Source organism: Olea europaea, chromosome 20 (assembly GCF_002742605.1).
Source record: "Olea europaea var. sylvestris chromosome 20, O_europaea_v1, whole genome shotgun sequence".
NCBI lineage: Eukaryota > Viridiplantae > Streptophyta > Magnoliopsida > Lamiales > Oleaceae > Olea > Olea europaea.
Window position 1 is genome coordinate 18,850,652 of NC_036256.1, and position 18,147 is coordinate 18,868,798.

An 18,147-nucleotide genomic window follows, 5' to 3' on the forward strand; every position below is an offset into this window, starting at 1 on the left:
AGTGGTTCCTTTTTTATTTTTAATCTCGGTGATTTCAACGATATACTGTTTCCGCTAGTGATATTATTCAGCATGATTGTGAAATCTTTTGCTTTTGTTTGAGCTGCACAAGTTTGCTGACACTCAATAAATATCATCTTTGAAAACATTCTATTTCCTTCATTCACTTTCTTTATTTCTGTCACTAGCTTCTAACTGGCATCAATTTCAGCTTTCAGATTCCTTTGTTGCTTTGTTTCAATTTCACAATAACCTTTGACACTAATGCTTTGCAAATCAGACCTCATAACTTATCGGCTCTTACCACTTTTGCAGTAGTTGGATAGGATGCTGGTATTTGAAGTGTTAATTGGCTTTGAGGACTAGTCGAATGAGATGAAATTAAAAATTTAAATTAGGAAACATGCCTGGAGCAACATTATTTTTGTATGTACTAGCTTCAAAGAGGATGAGCTGTGGACATTAATGAGAAACCCCTCTCAGTCACCAAGAAGAAGGTTTTATTGTTTATTAGCATAGCAAGATTATTCTTGAAATGTTCTTAGAACTCTTGAACTTCCATGAGCTTAAGCATCTTGGATCAGTTTTTCAGTTTTATCTTGCAAACTAATGTGTCCAGCAGTCGTTGGATAACAAGTTTTTCTTGTGACTGTAGATACATACAGGAAAGAGTTATCAGATACCTTCTTTTATTTTATGACCGAAGAGTATTGATTTATATCTGTGGCTTTAACTTTGTGTTAACTTTCAGATTCGAACTTTAGGAATGCTTAGATCCCGATTTGAATCAATTCCTGGTGCTTTTAATGCCTGTTTAATCCCTGATGAGAAAAGTGATTCAACAAAAAAGAAAGGACTGAAGGCCACCTTTTCACGCAAGTTTGAAGTGGTAGTTTATTTATTAAACTTTCTATTTTATTATTTGGACATATGTTACTATGAGAATATATAAAAATAGGATGAAATGCATGTTAATAATGAAACTTAAGTTTTTTCTTGTGAATATTATTGGTGAAGATCCCATCCAGTAAGGAGAAAGAAGCTGCAAGATTTGCTCAGTTGTGGAACAAAATAATTACAAGTTTCCGAGAGGAAGATCTTATTAGCGATAGGTAATTGTCAATTTGAATATTTTGAAATCAGTTATGTGGATTCTTTTTTCTCTTTCACTTATTTCTCTTACATTGATGTTTAGGGAAATGGATCTGTTGCTTGTTCCGTATTGGGCTGATCGTGACTTGGAGCTAATTCAGTGGCCTCCATTTTTGCTTGCTAGCAAGGTTTCTGTTTTACATTTTATGTCAAAATTCTCCCGTGTTTCGGTGATTTGATTAATTTCATCTATCTGTTGCCCATGCTGCAAGTCCTCCTCCATATTGTTATTATGCTTTATATTTGGAAAAATATTTTGCAAAAAAACATTATTATTTCCCTTCGTGGCCAAGACTGCTAGGGAAGAAATGTCAAAATTTTATGATGTGAAGGGGCATTGTTAAGAACTATATAAAAGTTAATATAACTCAGTGAACTTGCTTGTTATTTAACACATATCCATTTCCTTCTCATTGCAAAGCTATAGAGCTAGCCAGCAAGCGTTCTCAAGACTACTTTGCTAAAATGAAAATCAAATCAATCTCCTCTGAATAATTTTTGTAAAGTAAACTGAAAATTATTTTAGAAAAGAGAGATGGAATTTTATTGTGCCATTTTTTTTTAACTACTGAATGATTGGAACTCACTTACTTCAATTGGAACATAGTCAACTTTTCAGTCAACGAGTGCAACGTATACTGAATGTGATCTTCCAACACACAGATCCCAATTGCAGTGGATATGGCTAAAGATAGTAATGGTAAGGACAGTGAACTGAAAAAGCGGATCAAGTCTGGTGATTACATGTATTCTGCTGTATGCGAGTGCTATGCTTCATTTAGGAACATCATTAAATTTTTAGTTCGTGGCAACCGAGAGATCCAGTAAGTTTTGGTTGCTTCTTGCTAATGAGCACTTCCCTTGTTTGATGGTGACACGTTCACGTATCTCTTTCTTTAATCATACTGTGTGTGTCAGGGTTATTGAATACATTTTCTCCGAGGTTGACAAGCATATAGAGGCAGATGATCTATTGAAGGAATACAAATTGAGCGCTCTTCCTAATCTTTATGAAAAATTTGTTAAGCTTATAAACTACTTGGTAGGTCTTTTTTCTGCAGCAAAGAAATTGCAGTTGAAATTTCTCCTCCTTTTTCAACCAAAACATATTGCTGTTGTTGAGTTGTTGATATAGAGATTCCATGTTGAATTGCCTGTTCTTGCAGATGGAAAATAAGCAGGAGGACAGGGATCAAGTTGTCATTCTCTTCCAGGACATGCTGGAAGTTGTGACACAGGATATAATGATGGAGGATCATGTATCTAAGTAATATGTTCTTCATCACCCCTACTTTGAGTCAACTTTTGAGGTCTGAATGGTTCTACTCATTTCAACTTAATTTTATATGAATAGCTTGTTAGATTCAAATGAAGGGATGATCCCTCTGGATCAACAATATCAGTTATTTGCATCCGCTGGAGCCATCATATTTCCAACTCCTGAATCGGAAGCTTGGAAAGAGAAGGTAAATAAGGAAATTCAAAGTGTTTCTTTGACTAAATATTTCAACCTTATATTAATAAAAGTTTACAATTGTTTCCTTCACAGATAAAAAGGTTGTACTTTTTGCTGACGGTAAAGGAATCTGCCATGGATGTGCCATCCAACTTAGAAGCTAGAAGGCGCATCTCATTCTTCTCCAATTCCTTGTTTATGGACATGCCTTCAGCTCCTAAAGTCCGCAATATGCTTTCATTCTCGTAAGTTCTTTTGAGCTATTTAGCCAAGACCTAGCATTTCTGGTATTTTGTATATGGAAAGAGTAGTTGTGTCAGAAGCAAACTTAATATTTTTTAAACAACTTAGTAGTAAATTCAAGCAAGATCATTCGAATGAGTTCATTTCTTATCAATGATCAATATATTGGGAAGCTACTCGATTCTGCTCATAATTATGACAATTGTGAGAAGTTTCGAAAATGGAGAAGTGTTAAAATTGTCGAAGACATAAATTAACTATACAAGTTTGTCACCACTCTATTAGCTTAAGCTCTTAGATGAGCCGGTTTAACAAAAATATTCAACTTAAACCCTATTGACAATGAACTCCGAGGAAACCCACGGTGCATACTGGTTTTGGAGGCACTGTAATGTCTTATATGGGACAAGCTCCAGTTGCAATAAAGTTCCTGGAAAGATAGTAAAAGTAACAACTAAAGAATTGATGATATTGAAATGATAATAATTGTACATAAAAACCTGGCTAAAAAGAAAGACGTTTTGAGCCTTGACCCACAGGGAGTAATATCATAATAGCCATAGTTATTTTACTTTAAAACTGAGCCATATTATTGTAATCTTCTCTGATTTCTTCCCTTATTATTATTATTTTTAATGGATTTTGGATCACAAGTTCTACATTTTTTTCATTTCATTAAATGACGTGGTAGTACAATTTTACAAGACTAATCGTAGTTTACTAAAACATTGTAGCTGATCTGCTCACGTGCTCCCATTAATGCATTATGGCCTGAAAGAATTCCTTCTTTGCAGTGTTTTGACTCCATACTACACAGAGGAGGTCCTCTTCTCATTGCCTGAGCTGGAAGTGCCAAATGAAGATGGTGTCTCCATCCTCTTTTACTTGCAGAAAATTTTCCCAGGTTTGTTCTTCTGATGTTGTCATGTATTACATCATATTTCTGAATTTCTGCCAGGCTTACTGATGAAAATACAGATGAATGGAACAATTTTCTTGAGCGTGTCAAGTGTGACAATGAAGAACAGCTTAGGGGGTCTGACGATTTAGAAGAACAACTATGCCTTTGGGCTTCATATAGGGGTCAGACATTGACCAGAACTGGTATGGAACAATACTTTTTCTCCGTCTCATAGGCCGTTACTTGTAATGTGATTCAAAATATATGTTTCCTTCTTTTTTTTTTTTTTCCTATTTTCTTTCTTTTTATATTCACTGCCAATTTACCTCGATAGACCTTCTTCCTAACCTTCTTTCATATATATAGGGGTTTACAATTATATACAAGGAAACCCTAGCTGTACAAAGTAAATTTATCTAAACAAGGAAACTAATTATACAAAGAAACCTTTCAATTTATTGTAAATCACACGCCTCTAATATTCACGGGATTGTTGGAGGTTCTGTAAGGGGATTGCAATGCCTGAGAATGAAGTAGGTGTGGCAATTTGGATTCACTTATTTTCTTATCATGCCAGCCAGAGGAGCTCAACACAAAATTGGTTGGCAATTCTTGGCACAAACATTATCCGTTATTATATGCGTAACATGGCACAATCAGATAACCTTTGTTGCTCGAACTCATCATTTTAGAGGAAGTACCTGTGTTGGACACACATGATAAGGCTAGATAAGGCTATGGGATCCTTCTGGGATCCTTTATATCATTTTTGTTATTTTGGTAATGTATGTTTCACATCTAGGCTTGATAAAATACAAAGGGAGACTTTTTAGCCTTGTCCCCAAATTGTGAATTTTAGGAAAAAAGGGATTTGATTCCTAGATATGTACCTATACCAGATACCCACGCCTAAGTCCAAGCAACATAGCTGATAACATTAATACAAACTTGTCCACATCTAGTGGGTAACTTAGGATACAAGGCGACAGTCTGCAATTTTTGTGCTATAAAAGGTTTCACCTATTTTAACATGGAACCATAGATGCCAAACCAAATCTTTTGACAGCTTATGCTGCCTCTGTTGAGTTAATAAGTCATTTTGGAAAGTGCCTCCTGCATTGAAGTGTGTTTTATTTTAAGGAGATTGTTAATTTCCCAATGTTTAAATTTTATGGAGTGATATTATCTGATTTATGACAGTAAGGGGCATGATGTATTATCGCAAAGCTCTTGAACTTCAAGCCTTCCTTGATATGGCCAAGGATGATGGTAACTCCCTCTTGCATGCTGGCATCTTTGAAGAAGTGCAGATTTTTTGCAATGCTAGCACTTCAGTGATGTAGTAAAGAACTCTGTGATATTGACCGTTATAGTTTGTCTTTCGAACAGATTTAATGGAAGGCTATAAGGCCATTGAGTTGAATGAGGATCAGATGAAGGGAGAGAGGTCACTTTGGGCACAATGTCAAGCAGTGGCTGATATGAAGTTCACATATGTAGTATCGTGCCAGTTATATGGGATTCAGAAAAGATCTGGCGATCCTCGTGCACAAGATATATTACGACTTATGACAACGTAAGTGCCTGATATTGATCATGTTGTTGTCTTATTGTTGTTATGACCTATTTATGGATTTCCTTTAACAGGTATCCATCTCTTCGAGTAGCCTACATTGATGAAGTTGAAGAACCAAGCAAAGACAGGTCCAAAAAAGTTAATGATAAGGTGTACTATTCCACTCTTGTGAAGGCTGCTTTGCCGAAGTCAAAATCTTCAGAGTCGGGACAGAGTCTAGATGAGGTAAAAGAGAAATGAAATAGAAGTCAATTCTTGAAGGTGAAATAGTAAGTTACTCATAACATAAGAAGTCATAATCTCTACACTATAGTAAGGGCACAGCAGTACAGACAATGAATTGAAGAAAAGATGGCGAATCATCAAGGAGATATGAATACACTTCTTTTGCTTTGTTATTTCCTCGTTGTAGCTCTTACACTATTGGATCTTTCTTATAGACACTAGCACGCAAAGAAATTTTATATATTTCACACACACATATATGTTGATTTACCATAAGTTATGCTGCAGATTTTTAACTGATTTTATGGATTTCCTTTTGTAGGTTATTTATCATATAAAACTTCCTGGACCTGCCATCTTGGGTGAGGGCAAGCCTGAAAACCAGAATCATGCCATTATCTTCACCCGTGGTGAAGGTTTGCAAACAATAGATATGAATCAGGTGTAGTGTTGTCAAAATGTTTTCACTTTGAATTCTCTCTTTCTGGGTGCTGACATGAAATATCCATCCGTAGGATAACTACATGGAAGAAGCTTTAAAAATGAGAAACTTACTTGAAGAATTTCTTAAAAAGCATGATGACGTGACATACCCATCAATACTTGGACTGAGGGAACATATATTTACTGGAAGGTATGCACTTAGTGATATATAGCATATCCTGGCTCAAATTGTATACACCACTTCACACCTTACTATGTGATGCAGTGTTTCATCTCTTGCTTGGTTTATGTCAAATCAAGAGACAAGTTTTGTCACCATTGGTCAGAGACTATTGGCCAATCCTCTGAAGTAAGACTTCTTTTTCCACCAACTCCCCTTCTCTCGAATTTTCCGGTGCATCATGTGTATCTCAATGCAGATGCTAGAAATATATTTTCCATTATGCCTATGTCTGTACTGCCACTTTCTGTTAGTTTTGGTTGAGAACTATGACATTATGTGATGCACAAATTATTATAGTTATAGCATCAAGAATTCTAATTGGATTTAAAACTAAACTAGGCTGTCTTGATTTAAATCTGAATTGTGGATGAGGACTTCTTTATGCTTATGGAGGACAGTTCCAAACCTTGTTTTTTGACATTTCCTTAATTTATTATAAAATGGTGCTATCTCCACTTGTTGACATGTATCCTTTGTTTGACTTTGTCTATTCTACGATATAAATTTTGTTCAATGATTTTCAAGATGTCATATTTCTTCAAGCTTTCATCTACTTGGACATTCTCATCGTACTGTAATATAAATTTATTTCTCAGAAAGAATTATAATATCCAAAAGTTTATTTTTCTGCCAGTATTGTGCCAAAAATTGCTTTCATGGTAAAATTGTGTTTGAATATTTTGCGTTATTTTCCTTGATTTTTTTTTTTATAGGCAATCAAATATGTTATTATCAAAATATAATACGCAGAATGTGTATTATCAATTTAAACAAGAAAGAAACAACACGAAATTGGATATTCTGTTTTTATGACTTGTAGCCGCAGCATTAAATCAAGTATAAATTGTCAAATAAAATAATTCTCTACACTCCTCTGCTGTCTGATCATCAAAACACCGACCGTCTCTCCACACACCATATGATGCAACCCGAAATGAGGTTCCAAACAATCTTGCCATCCTTATCGAAAAGCTTTCTCCTCCATGCCTTTAACACATCTTCTATTCGCCTCGGCATCATCCAATCTATGTGTTGCATGGCCAGAATCTCGTTCCACAACAAACAAGCAACATCACAATGGAGGAGTAAGTGTTCAATTGTCTTCCCATTCCTCCTACACGTATAGCACTACTCTATAACATACAGACTCCTTATTCGGAGATTGTCTATTGTTAACACCTATCTCCTGACAATCGTCCATAATAAGAATGCCACTTGTGGAGGCACTTTACATTGCCATACCATCCTTCAAGGGAATGAACTCTCCGCGAATCTCAATAAGGATTTAAAATAAGTGACATCCGAAAATATGCCATTTCGTGTCAGCCCCCCATCTGCTACGATCACCCTCTCCTACCCTAATGTGTACCTCATACAAAGAAGTCGAGCGGCGCATAATCATCAACTTCCCAATCCTGTAAACCTCTTCCAAAAATAATGTTCTAGCTAAGACCCCCATTGTGTATATCTAAGATCTTATTCAACCTAGTAAACAGCTCCACAACAATACAATGCAAGGAAATCCCACCCCTTAACAGTTGATCTCCACACTAACAATCATTCCCAAAATTGATAATATTACCATCCTCCACAAAAGTCGCTCTCTCCCAAAAGTCACTCCACCCTCGTTGTATATACCGCCATAAGCTCACTCCATAAGAACCACGACCTTTGATTGAGCACCATCCTCCCTCCATAACACCGTATTTCGCCCCTAGAATTTCTCTCCAAAAACTAGCCCTTTCCACTTCGAATCGCCACAACCACTTACCTAACAAGGCCATATTAAATAATATAATGCTTCTTAATCCGAGATCCCCCCAAGCTTTTGGGAGAGCAAACTTCTCCCCATTGACCAAGTGAAATTTCCTTTACTTCCCTAATCCTCCCCAAAGAAATTCCTTTTGAATCCTTTCTAATCTTTTTGCCACCGCAACAGGAATCGGGAACAATGACAAGAAATAAGTAGGGAGATTTGATAGAGTGGACTTAATGAGTAAGACGGCCTTCCTTGGAAAGGTACATGCTCTTCCAACCCGCTAACCTCCTCTGCACACTTTCCACAATAAGTTCCATATATGTATACTTTTAAACCGTGCTCCTAAAGGGAGCCTAAGATAAGTTATAGGCAGTTGAGCAACCTTACAACCCAATACATCAGCCAATTCTCCTACTTTATCGAATTCTCCTATTGAGATAGGCTTGGATTTCCCCAGATTTATTTTCAATCCAGAAACAGCTTAAAAACACAGAAGCAAATAGCGCAAGTTCCTGAATTGCTCGAAGTTTGCATCATAGAAGATCAGTGTATCGTCGGCAAATAACTAGTGAGATACCCGTAGTTGATGAATCATGAAGCCTTTTAACAAACTCTCCCCCATAGCCTTTTCCAGCATCAAACTGAAAGCCTCCATTATGATATCAAACAACAATAGCGACAAAGGATCTCCTTGTCTCAAACCTCTGCTACTCTAAAAATTACCCTTGGGAGTGCCATTCTCCAGAACTGAGAAAGAAACCCTAGAGATACAAAACTAAATCCACTTGTACCACTATCCCCTTGCGCCTGAGCATATACAATAGAAACCCAGTTCATGTCGTTATAGGCCGTTTGAATATCAAGCTTACATAGCATCTCTAGAACCCCTAGACGCAGTCTTGAGTCAATGCATTCATTTATCAAGTACTGAATCCAATATCTGACGCCCTTTGACAAAAGCATCTTGAAACTTAGACACCACTTAGTCTAATATCTAAAATCTTCGATATAATTTTGTACACCTTGCTTACTAAACTTATAGGACAGAAGTCTTTGATATTCGTCACTCTTGGTTTCTTCGGTATCGGCATTGTAAATGTAGCATTAGAACTTCTCAAGAACCTGCCACACTCAAAAGGGATAGGCAAGGACATCTATAATATCCGGTCGCACCACTTCTCAGCAAGTCTTATAGAATGAGAAAGAGAATCCATTTGGTCCTCAGACCTTATCGTCATTCATGTTGAACACCATCTCCCTAATCTCATCCTCCCTAATCTCTCTAACCAATTGGCATCCTTCGCAATAACAGTGGAAAGATCTAGCTCCAACTGCGGCCTCCAATCACATTGTTCTCGATAAAGATTTTTTATAGAAATTCACCATATGGGTCCCAATATCCGGTGGATCCTCATAAGTAAATTCATCGACCCCTAACATAGTGATGGAATTGTTATGCCTGTTGAAATTAGCAACCCTATGGAAAAACTGGGTGCATTTGTCCCTTTCTTTCAACCACTTGACCTTAGATTTCTGGTATGAAGCAATCTCCTCTATCTTCACCAACCTCTCCAACTCTCCCCTTAGCTTTCCCCGTCTCTCTTTCTCATCCCCTACCAATCTTCAACTCTCCTCTCTCCTATCCAACTCTTCATTATCTGACAAACATTGATTTTTACAGCAGTTAACATCTCCTACCACCTCCTCATTCTAACTCTTTAGATCTCTTTTCAACGCCTTCAATTTCTGATTCAACACATAACTGGGAGACCCCCTAAAATCATATGATGCCGACCATGTCCGAACTTGTTCCTAGAAGCATTCCACTTTCAACCACATTTTCTCAAACCTAAAAGGCCTTTGTCCCCTCCATCTCACATTCCTAGATAACAAAATAGGGAAATGAACTGAATACAACCCCCCAAGTCTCCTCAAAGTGACCTCTGGGTACCTAGCCTCCCACTCCACACTAACCAAAAATCGATTTATTCTAAGATAGAGCAAGTTCCCGATTAGATGACCATGTGAACTCTCCTCCAATCAAAGCCAAGTCCACCAACCTATTCTCCCTGATAAAATCTGAGAAGTCCTTCATAGCCCCTGTTAATCTACCACCACTAGACCTTTCTGTAGGAAATCGACTCACATTAAAATCTCCCCCAATACACGTTAGGAGGTTCCACCAAGCCAGTGGAAAGATCTAGCTCCAACTGCGGCCTCCAATCACATTGTTCTCGATAAAGATTTTTTATAGAAATTCACCATATGGGTCCTAATATCCGATGGATCCTCATAAGTAAATTCATCGACCCCTAACATAGTGATGGAATTGTTATGCCTGTTGAAATTAGCAACCCTATGGAAAAACTGGGTATCATCATGGCAGCTAACTTATCACACAATCCACCTCTACTTTCATCATCATTCGACCCATAAATTCCTATAAACATCCAGTGGAAACTATTCCCAATATTTCTAAACAATAGCGATAGAGAAAATAGCTCTTTACTAACCTCTTCCATGTCAAAGACTCTAATATCCCACATGACTAGCACACCTCCTGAAGCCTCTGAAGACCCTACAAACTGATACCCAACATGTTGCCCCCCATAAGCAACTCACGATAGCCCTCGAAACGACTTTGTTTCCTATAAGCATACAAGGTCAGTCCTCCATCCTTTAACAAATTTTGAACACCTAACCTTTTCCCAGCTTCATTTAGGCTCCTTACGTTCCAACTAATTTATTTGGAATCAACTTGACACTTCAATATCCCCCCTCCCTCGATCCTCTTCTTGGCTCTCCATCCTTGACGTCATAATTAACTGAGCATTCAAGCCACTTAAGCTCATCATTTCCCTTTCTTCTTGTCTTACCTTCTAGTGTACCCATTACTCGTCCCCTACTAACCTCAAATTCCTCAAATAATTGCAAGAGCCTATTTTCATACCCATCAAGACACACCTACCATCTTATTGAAATCCAAATTTTTTTGAAGAACCCAATTTGATGGCAGTTTAACTTCAAGTGCCATAACTTTCACTATGTCTTCAGCATAGAGAGGGTCATAGTGGTGTCCCTCGTCTACCTCCATCTGCACCACTCCACTGTCTATATTCTCCTTCTCGGGTCATCAACTCACACCACCAAAGCTTTATCATTCCCTGAGTCATCCTCGTTTAGAGACTTTGAATATCTCCTGCAGTAGGTGTTCCCTACCATAGTTGGTGAACCTGTCATTCCATCCTGTTTCTCAATTGTCGACGCTGATTTGTCTGCTAATACAACTTTGGTCTCTAACTCCGTTGCCGTCACTAATCCTTCCACTGAATTTTTATCCAACGCACCCAATATTGACCAATTATCGTTAGTTACATCTAATATCCCCGACTCCAAATTCAACATACTTGGCTCCCTTTCTTTGGCCAAAGGTGCAACCTCCACCACTATAGTCTACGCTTGAGACTCGCCGCTTTGCTCAATTTTCCATTGGTTGTATACTCATCTAAGCCCTACCCACACGTATGACAAACTCTTCCTAAGGCCGACTACATACCCACTATCCGGTAACCTTGTTAATTCATCCAATTCTCCATTCAATGACTTGATGTGATTCCTTATTCCATCACTATTGAAAATACTATCACATATACCTTTTGTATTCATTTTCTTAGACTTGTGCGCCATTAGATGACCTTCCTTGTAAGATCCTGAGATCTTCTCGCGTGAATCACTCCCCTCGTTAATCGCTCGTTCGTCACGCATCATTACTCCTTGATCGGTGTACTGTGAAGCTTGTAAGTTTGCCGTAACTCCGGCAAAATATATCCCTTTTCATCTCTTTTTGTCATATGTTCTACATTTTCCCTTATCGCTGGCAACAAAGGAGTCGATAACTGCTTGGAACACTCGCGAAATCGATGCCCATCCCTCTCCATTTGCACCTTTTGGCACCATCACAACTTCCTTTCGGCTGCTTTTGGCACATCGTTGTGTCAAAAAGCTCAAGGAGGCTTATTAAACTTGGCGACAATCTCCAACTTGCCTGTTACCCTCAGCTTTTCCACCTTATTAACCATCCAAACAACTTCAAATCTCCCCATGCAAATTGTGTTCGATATCTTCGATCCCTAGTCCGACAACTTAACAATGCCTGAATCATTAACAGACACTACGAACTCCTTTGCCTCTACTCTAAATCGAGAACTGCAAACTATCAACCTTGTGGCATAGGGCTGTTTCATCTGATATTGTGAAATCGACGAGGTTGATGAAAAAATAGCCGTGCTAGTTGGTCTGGACGCTGCGTGGTGGTTCTGCGCATTTTCCAGCATCAGCACATGGGTATCACGCGCCAGCGAACTCGCTGTCGAAATGGCGCATCCACTCGATGACGGCCTGGTCATGGTCGGAATGATCTACACAGCTGACCAGTAAGGTGCGTGGGTCCTGATATTGGTCGGATTGGAAGTGAATGGAGTGTGACCTTTTGGTTCGCCTCTCATCGGATCCGTGAATTTTCTTTTGACTCAGTAGATGGGGTCACCTGGAGCCTCTATATCCCCATCACCGATCGCGTCGACACCAAATCTACGAGCAGCGTCGCTAGGATTGACTGCCGCCTGTGGGTAGGAGGGGTTGTATCTTTGTAGTGCGAGGCCGGTGGATTTGGTGGGTCCAATCACTGCTTTGAGGATGCCCAAACCGGTGGAAGTGTCTGGTTGTTTGGTTTTGGATGTTGGGGGAGAAGTCGCCATCCTAGAGAGGAGACAGCGAGATAGAATTTACCAATGTCTGTAGTTGCCATCCTTGATATTCTCTACAAGTGATAAAATCATATATGATGCTTTCCTTGTAGATCTTAAAGTTCTGCCAAATAAATTTTGCACAAGTACTTAATTTTCGTCATGGTATATACTTAATTTTCCTCATGGTATATAGATCAAGTTTAATGGTGCTATGGTTGATTATAACATAATCATATGTACTCTGCATGGATCTAAATGATCACGATCACAATCACAATCACAATCACAATCACATTGTAGCAACTGAACTTTAAGATAGAACATTTCACATTTATGGTCTGATGAATTTCTGCTTCATTCTGAAGTTATCCTTGTTTTTTAGCATGGGCATATGCTAAAGCTGCACTCTTTTTGGCCTGGGGAACCTATATGCTGCCTTCTTTTCTCAATGCTGTAAATTTCCTTTACTTCACATTCCCTTTGCTCATGTAGGGTTCGGTTTCACTATGGTCATCCGGATGTTTTCGATAGAATATTTCACCTTACAAGAGGTGGGGTTAGTAAAGCCTCGAAGGTTATCAATCTCAGCGAAGACATATTTGCTGGTATGCTCATTCTGTGGGTTATTCTTTAGCTTTTAAAATTTTGTTGTGTGACTTAGGTTGAATGCTACTCTGTAACTTCAAATGCAGGCTTTAATTCTACACTTCGTGAAGGCAATGTAACCCATCATGAATATATACAAGTTGGGAAAGGGAGGGATGTTGGTCTTAATCAGATTTCTCTATTTGAGGCAAAAATAGCCAATGGCAATGGAGAACAAACATTGAGTCGTGATTTATATCGACTGGGGCATCGTTTTGATTTCTTTCGAATGTTGTCATGCTATTTCACTACCACTGGTTTCTACTTCAGTACCTTGGTATGTGATCCAGATTGCACTCTTGTAGTTGAATACTGAATTGCGTATGGTATTTTCACCTAGTGTGTTTCTTGTGGCAGATTACTGTGCTCACCGTGTATGTATTTCTTTACGGGCGTCTTTATCTTGTCCTTAGTGGTCTTGAAGAAGGGTTAAGTAACCAACCGGCAATTCGAGACAATAAGCCTCTCCAAGTTGCTCTGGCTTCTCAGTCTTTTGTACAAATTGGAGTTTTAATGGCCCTTCCTATGATGATGGAAATAGGCTTGGAAAAGGGTTTTCGGACAGCATTGAGTGAATTCATACTGATGCAGTTACAATTGGCACCGGTGTTTTTCACTTTCTCTCTTGGAACAAAGACCCATTATTATGGTAGGACATTACTTCATGGAGGTGCAAAATATAGGCCGACAGGCCGTGGATTTGTGGTGTTTCATGCCAAATTTGCTGATAACTATCGCCTCTACTCTCGTAGTCATTTTGTCAAGGGCCTTGAATTAATGATACTTCTTCTTGTTTATCAAATTTTTGGTCAATCCTATAGAGGTGCTGTTGCATATATCTTAATCACTGTATCGATGTGGTTTATGGTCGGCACCTGGCTTTTTGCACCCTTTCTGTTCAACCCTTCTGGTTTTGAGTGGCAAAAGATAGTTGACGATTGGACTGATTGGAACAAGTGGATAGGCAACAGAGGAGGTATTGGTGTCCCTTCAGAAAAAAGTTGGGAATCATGGTGGGAAGAGGAACAAGACCATCTTCGTCATTGTGGGGCACGTGGTATTATCACTGAGATTATATTATCGCTTCGGTTTTTCATTTATCAGTATGGGCTTGTTTATCACCTAAACATCACCAAGAAAACCAAAAGCTTTCTGGTAGGCTGTGGCTTGTAGTTCCTTCATGTTCTTGAATTTATACTCTTTTGAGTATAATTGTTAGATTCATCTGTAACCTTTTGTTAAATATCTGCTTGGTTTACAGGTATACGGAATATCGTGGCTGGTGATCTTGCTAATTCTTTTTGTCATGAAGGTGATGATGATTCTTTACTACTCATTAATCATTATTGGAGAATCATAAATACAAATGTGTAGTTTGAACAATAGCACTTCATTTACTCTAATATAAGTAGATTAATAAGGTAATTATTTGTGTTGGAAATTGCCAACTTTTCAGCGATCGATCTTATGCCCCTGTTTGGTGGGGGATTAAAATCAGATTTTTAGTAAATTTTGATAAAAGTTGATGAAATGTGTGGTTGAAAAGTTGAGAGCCCTAATGTGTGGTTAAAATTAATTGTTGATTTTTGGCTTAGATTAAAATCTGGACTTTAATTTCTATGGAACAGGGGCTATGCATCACTCTAAATTGTTAATAAATTTTTGAGGAAAATTTCAAATGACTTCCTTTCCTATTTTCTCAGAATGTCTGTATCTGCAGGTTATTTGAGAAATTTTTTTGAGCATTTCTCCTTGGCCTACTTTTTATATTTGAAGAATTTGGGGATTGTATGAAAAATGTTCTAGACTGTAAATAAATTCCAGGGGATTCAGTTTGGTAGAGCAATATTGGTAGCTCCAGATAAAACTCAGTTTTTTCCTCCTAATATTTGGCTACCTTCAGCTTTTCTTGGCTTTTTATCTAACACGTAGTGCGCAGATTATGATTTTATAATTTTTAATTTCTACCCCAGACAATTTCGGTTGGACGAAGAAAATTCAGTGCAAATTTTCAACTTGTGTTCCGGCTTATCAAGGGTTTGATCTTTGTCACCTTTGTCTCTATCCTGGCTATTTTGATTGCACTCCCTCACATGACACCGCTGGACATTGTTGTTTGCATACTTGCCTTCATGCCAACTGGTTGGGGTTTACTTCTGGTGAGTGATGTTTTTATCCTGCTCTTGCACTTTTTCATGGTATATATTTGATAGTTACTTGAACAAATTCTTCCCAATTCAACATTATATTCTTAACAACCTGTGACAATTTACACCACTAGTTGCAAGATGTCTTCATTGCTCCATAAAAAATCGATTTCTTAGTGCTTACTGAATTATGAGATAACTGAACTTATTCCCGACTGTTAAATTGCATTCATTCAGAAACATATGGGAGGAAAATTGCATTTTAGTGCGTGTGTTTATTCATTGAGTGTTTATGCTAATAGTTTCTTTCATGTAAGCTGAGGCAACTCTCTCTTATGTCTTTTCCTTCCATTGTCAATGGGATTAATTGTTTCTTCCGTGTAATCTTTTGTAAAACTGGAAGGCTAGGATTCTTTATTGTCTGCTTCTGATTTCTTCCAGATTGCCCAAGCATGTAAGCCTATTGTTCAAAGAGCTGGATTCTGGGGATCTGTACGAACACTAGCTCGTGGATATGAAATTTTGATGGGTTTGCTTCTATTCACGCCAGTTGCTTTTCTTGCATGGTTTCCATTCGTTTCAGAATTCCAAACTCGAATGTTGTTCAACCAAGCCTTCAGTAGAGGTCTTCAGATTTCTCGTATTCTTGGTGGACACAGGAAAGACAGATCCTCCCGAAACAAGGAGTAGGGCGTTGGAGGCTGAAACGCCTATTCTATTACAAATTCTTCATTGCAAAACACAAGTTATGGAGATCATATTTATTGATCTTGTAAGATGCTTTTGTATGTATATGCGGCAGCATTTTAAGCCGTGATGTAGATTTAATTTCATCCAACTCCAAAAGATCTATTAAAATTGCCTTCCGTCCAATTGTCTTCTTATGTGCTATCTCTGTTCATATTGGCAGCTATGTTGTGGGCTTTGTTAGCCTAAAACTCGATAGTTGTGATGAGCTTACGTTGTTTAAGAGCTTCAGATGTTAGAAGAGATGTGTTTATTTATTTAAATTTAATGTTCACCACGTCATAGATGTTAGAAGAGATGTGTTTATTTATTTAAATTTAATGGCTGAGGAAGGCAAGCAAGTATTTCCAGATCCATCAAGTAGAGGATGAAATGAAGTTGGGCATAGCTGAGATATATCTCAAAGGAAAGGCAGACATATGGTTCTATGGCTTTATGTCCAGCCATCCTAATGCTGATTGGGGCATGTTTTCCAGGGAGATTTGCAAAAAAACAGGGCTGAAGAAGTAATAGAAACCTTTAGCAAACTGAGGCAAGGAGGAACCATTACAGAATATCAGGAACAATTTGTAGAATTGAAATCCCAAGTGATGATTTCCCTACCTCACTTACCAGAATCCTACTATATTTCTATATTCATCAATGGTTTGAAGGATGAGATCAAATCCATGGTTAAAATTATGCAACCCCAACCTTAGCCAAAGCTTTCGAGATTGCTTTACTTCAAGAAAATACCATCATAGCCCTTAATAGAGGTCCAAAAACCTTTAAAGCATATCCCCAAACAAAATGGTCTCACCCCAATCCTAAACCAAATGAACCTCGAACTAAACCTACACCTTACACCGAACCAAACCCAAAGAACTCCACCAATCCACTGAAATTTAAAGCTATCACCCCCTCTGACTTCCCAAAAAAAGGGAGTTAGGATTATGTTATAAATGTGATGAGAAGTATACTAGGGGTCATGTGTGCAAAAATAAGATGCTCAATTTCATATTGGTGGATGAAGAGGTAGAAGGGGAGTTAGATGAACCTCCAAGGGAGAAAATGGATCAGATGGAGAAAGGGGAAAAAGAGGAGATAATGGAAATCTCCATCTATGCATTGAAGGGCAGCAACAGAGCAAAAACCATGAGGCTACCAGGGATGATCAAAAAGAGAAAAGTGTCTATATTAATTGATAGTGGGAGTACCCACAGTTTCATTAATGAAATCTTGGCAAAAAATATCAACTACTGGATGCAGCCAGCAACACCTACTTCAGTTACCGTGGCAGGAGATGAAAAACTCATCAGTAAGGCAGTTTGTAATCTACTGATATGGAAGATGCAAGATTTGGAGTTTCAATGCCAGCTGAGAGAATTGAAATTAGGAGGCGGTGATATGGTTTTGGGGGTCCATTGGCTGAGTCAGTTCAACCCTGTGTTATTTGATTTTCTGAGGGGCAGCATTACCTTTACTTGAAAAGGTATAGAGATGGAACTCCAGAGTGAAGTCATTAAGGAATAATTCCACATGATGATTGATACTAGGAAGGGATGTTGGTTCAAGAACCAAGCGTATGAAGTGGTAGCACAAATCACAGCCATCACTGAGAAAGAGACAGAGGTCATCCCTGCTAAACTTAAAGCTATTGTAGATCATTTTCCTATGGTTTTCTTAGAAGCTAAAGGGTTACCACCTTCTAGGTTCAATGACCATCATATTCCATTGAAAGAAGAGGCTCAGCCCTTTAAAATCAGGCCTTACAGGTGCCCATACATTCAGAGAGCAAAGATTGATTTCCTATGGTTTTCTTAGAAGCTAAAGGGTTACCACCTTCTAGGTTCAATGACCATCATATTCCATTGAAAGAAGGGGCTCGGCCCTTTAAAATCA

General features: G+C 38.3%; 1 protein-coding gene across 2 annotated transcripts in view; it reads left to right on the forward strand.

Annotated features, from left to right (window-relative positions):
• LOC111369905 (callose synthase 3-like) overlaps window positions 1-16,529 on the forward strand; it is a 30,069-nt gene extending 13,540 nt beyond the window's left edge. The window contains exons 22-43 of one of the 2 annotated variants that reach the window (XM_022991616.1): window positions 752-889; window positions 1,018-1,112; window positions 1,196-1,280; window positions 1,816-1,976; window positions 2,071-2,194; window positions 2,319-2,419; window positions 2,507-2,618; window positions 2,702-2,853; window positions 3,646-3,755; window positions 3,830-3,955; window positions 4,953-5,021; window positions 5,142-5,328; window positions 5,400-5,553; window positions 5,876-5,995; window positions 6,069-6,187; window positions 6,263-6,346; window positions 13,220-13,332; window positions 13,420-13,649; window positions 13,730-14,527; window positions 14,634-14,684; window positions 15,346-15,531; window positions 15,961-16,529. In XM_022991616.1, coding sequence (XP_022847384.1) covers window positions 752-889; window positions 1,018-1,112; window positions 1,196-1,280; window positions 1,816-1,976; window positions 2,071-2,194; window positions 2,319-2,419; window positions 2,507-2,618; window positions 2,702-2,853; window positions 3,646-3,755; window positions 3,830-3,955; window positions 4,953-5,021; window positions 5,142-5,328; window positions 5,400-5,553; window positions 5,876-5,995; window positions 6,069-6,187; window positions 6,263-6,346; window positions 13,220-13,332; window positions 13,420-13,649; window positions 13,730-14,527; window positions 14,634-14,684; window positions 15,346-15,531; window positions 15,961-16,209 — 3,564 coding nt within the window. In that variant the 3' untranslated portion in view covers window positions 16,210-16,529. The remainder of the gene's footprint in view (window positions 1-751; window positions 890-1,017; window positions 1,113-1,195; window positions 1,281-1,815; window positions 1,977-2,070; window positions 2,195-2,318; window positions 2,420-2,506; window positions 2,619-2,701; window positions 2,854-3,645; window positions 3,756-3,829; window positions 3,956-4,952; window positions 5,022-5,141; window positions 5,329-5,399; window positions 5,554-5,875; window positions 5,996-6,068; window positions 6,188-6,262; window positions 6,347-13,219; window positions 13,333-13,419; window positions 13,650-13,729; window positions 14,528-14,633; window positions 14,685-15,345; window positions 15,532-15,960) is intronic. The other variant, XM_022991617.1, reaches the window with a different exon arrangement.
• Window positions 16,530-18,147: the final 1,618 nt, after the last annotated feature.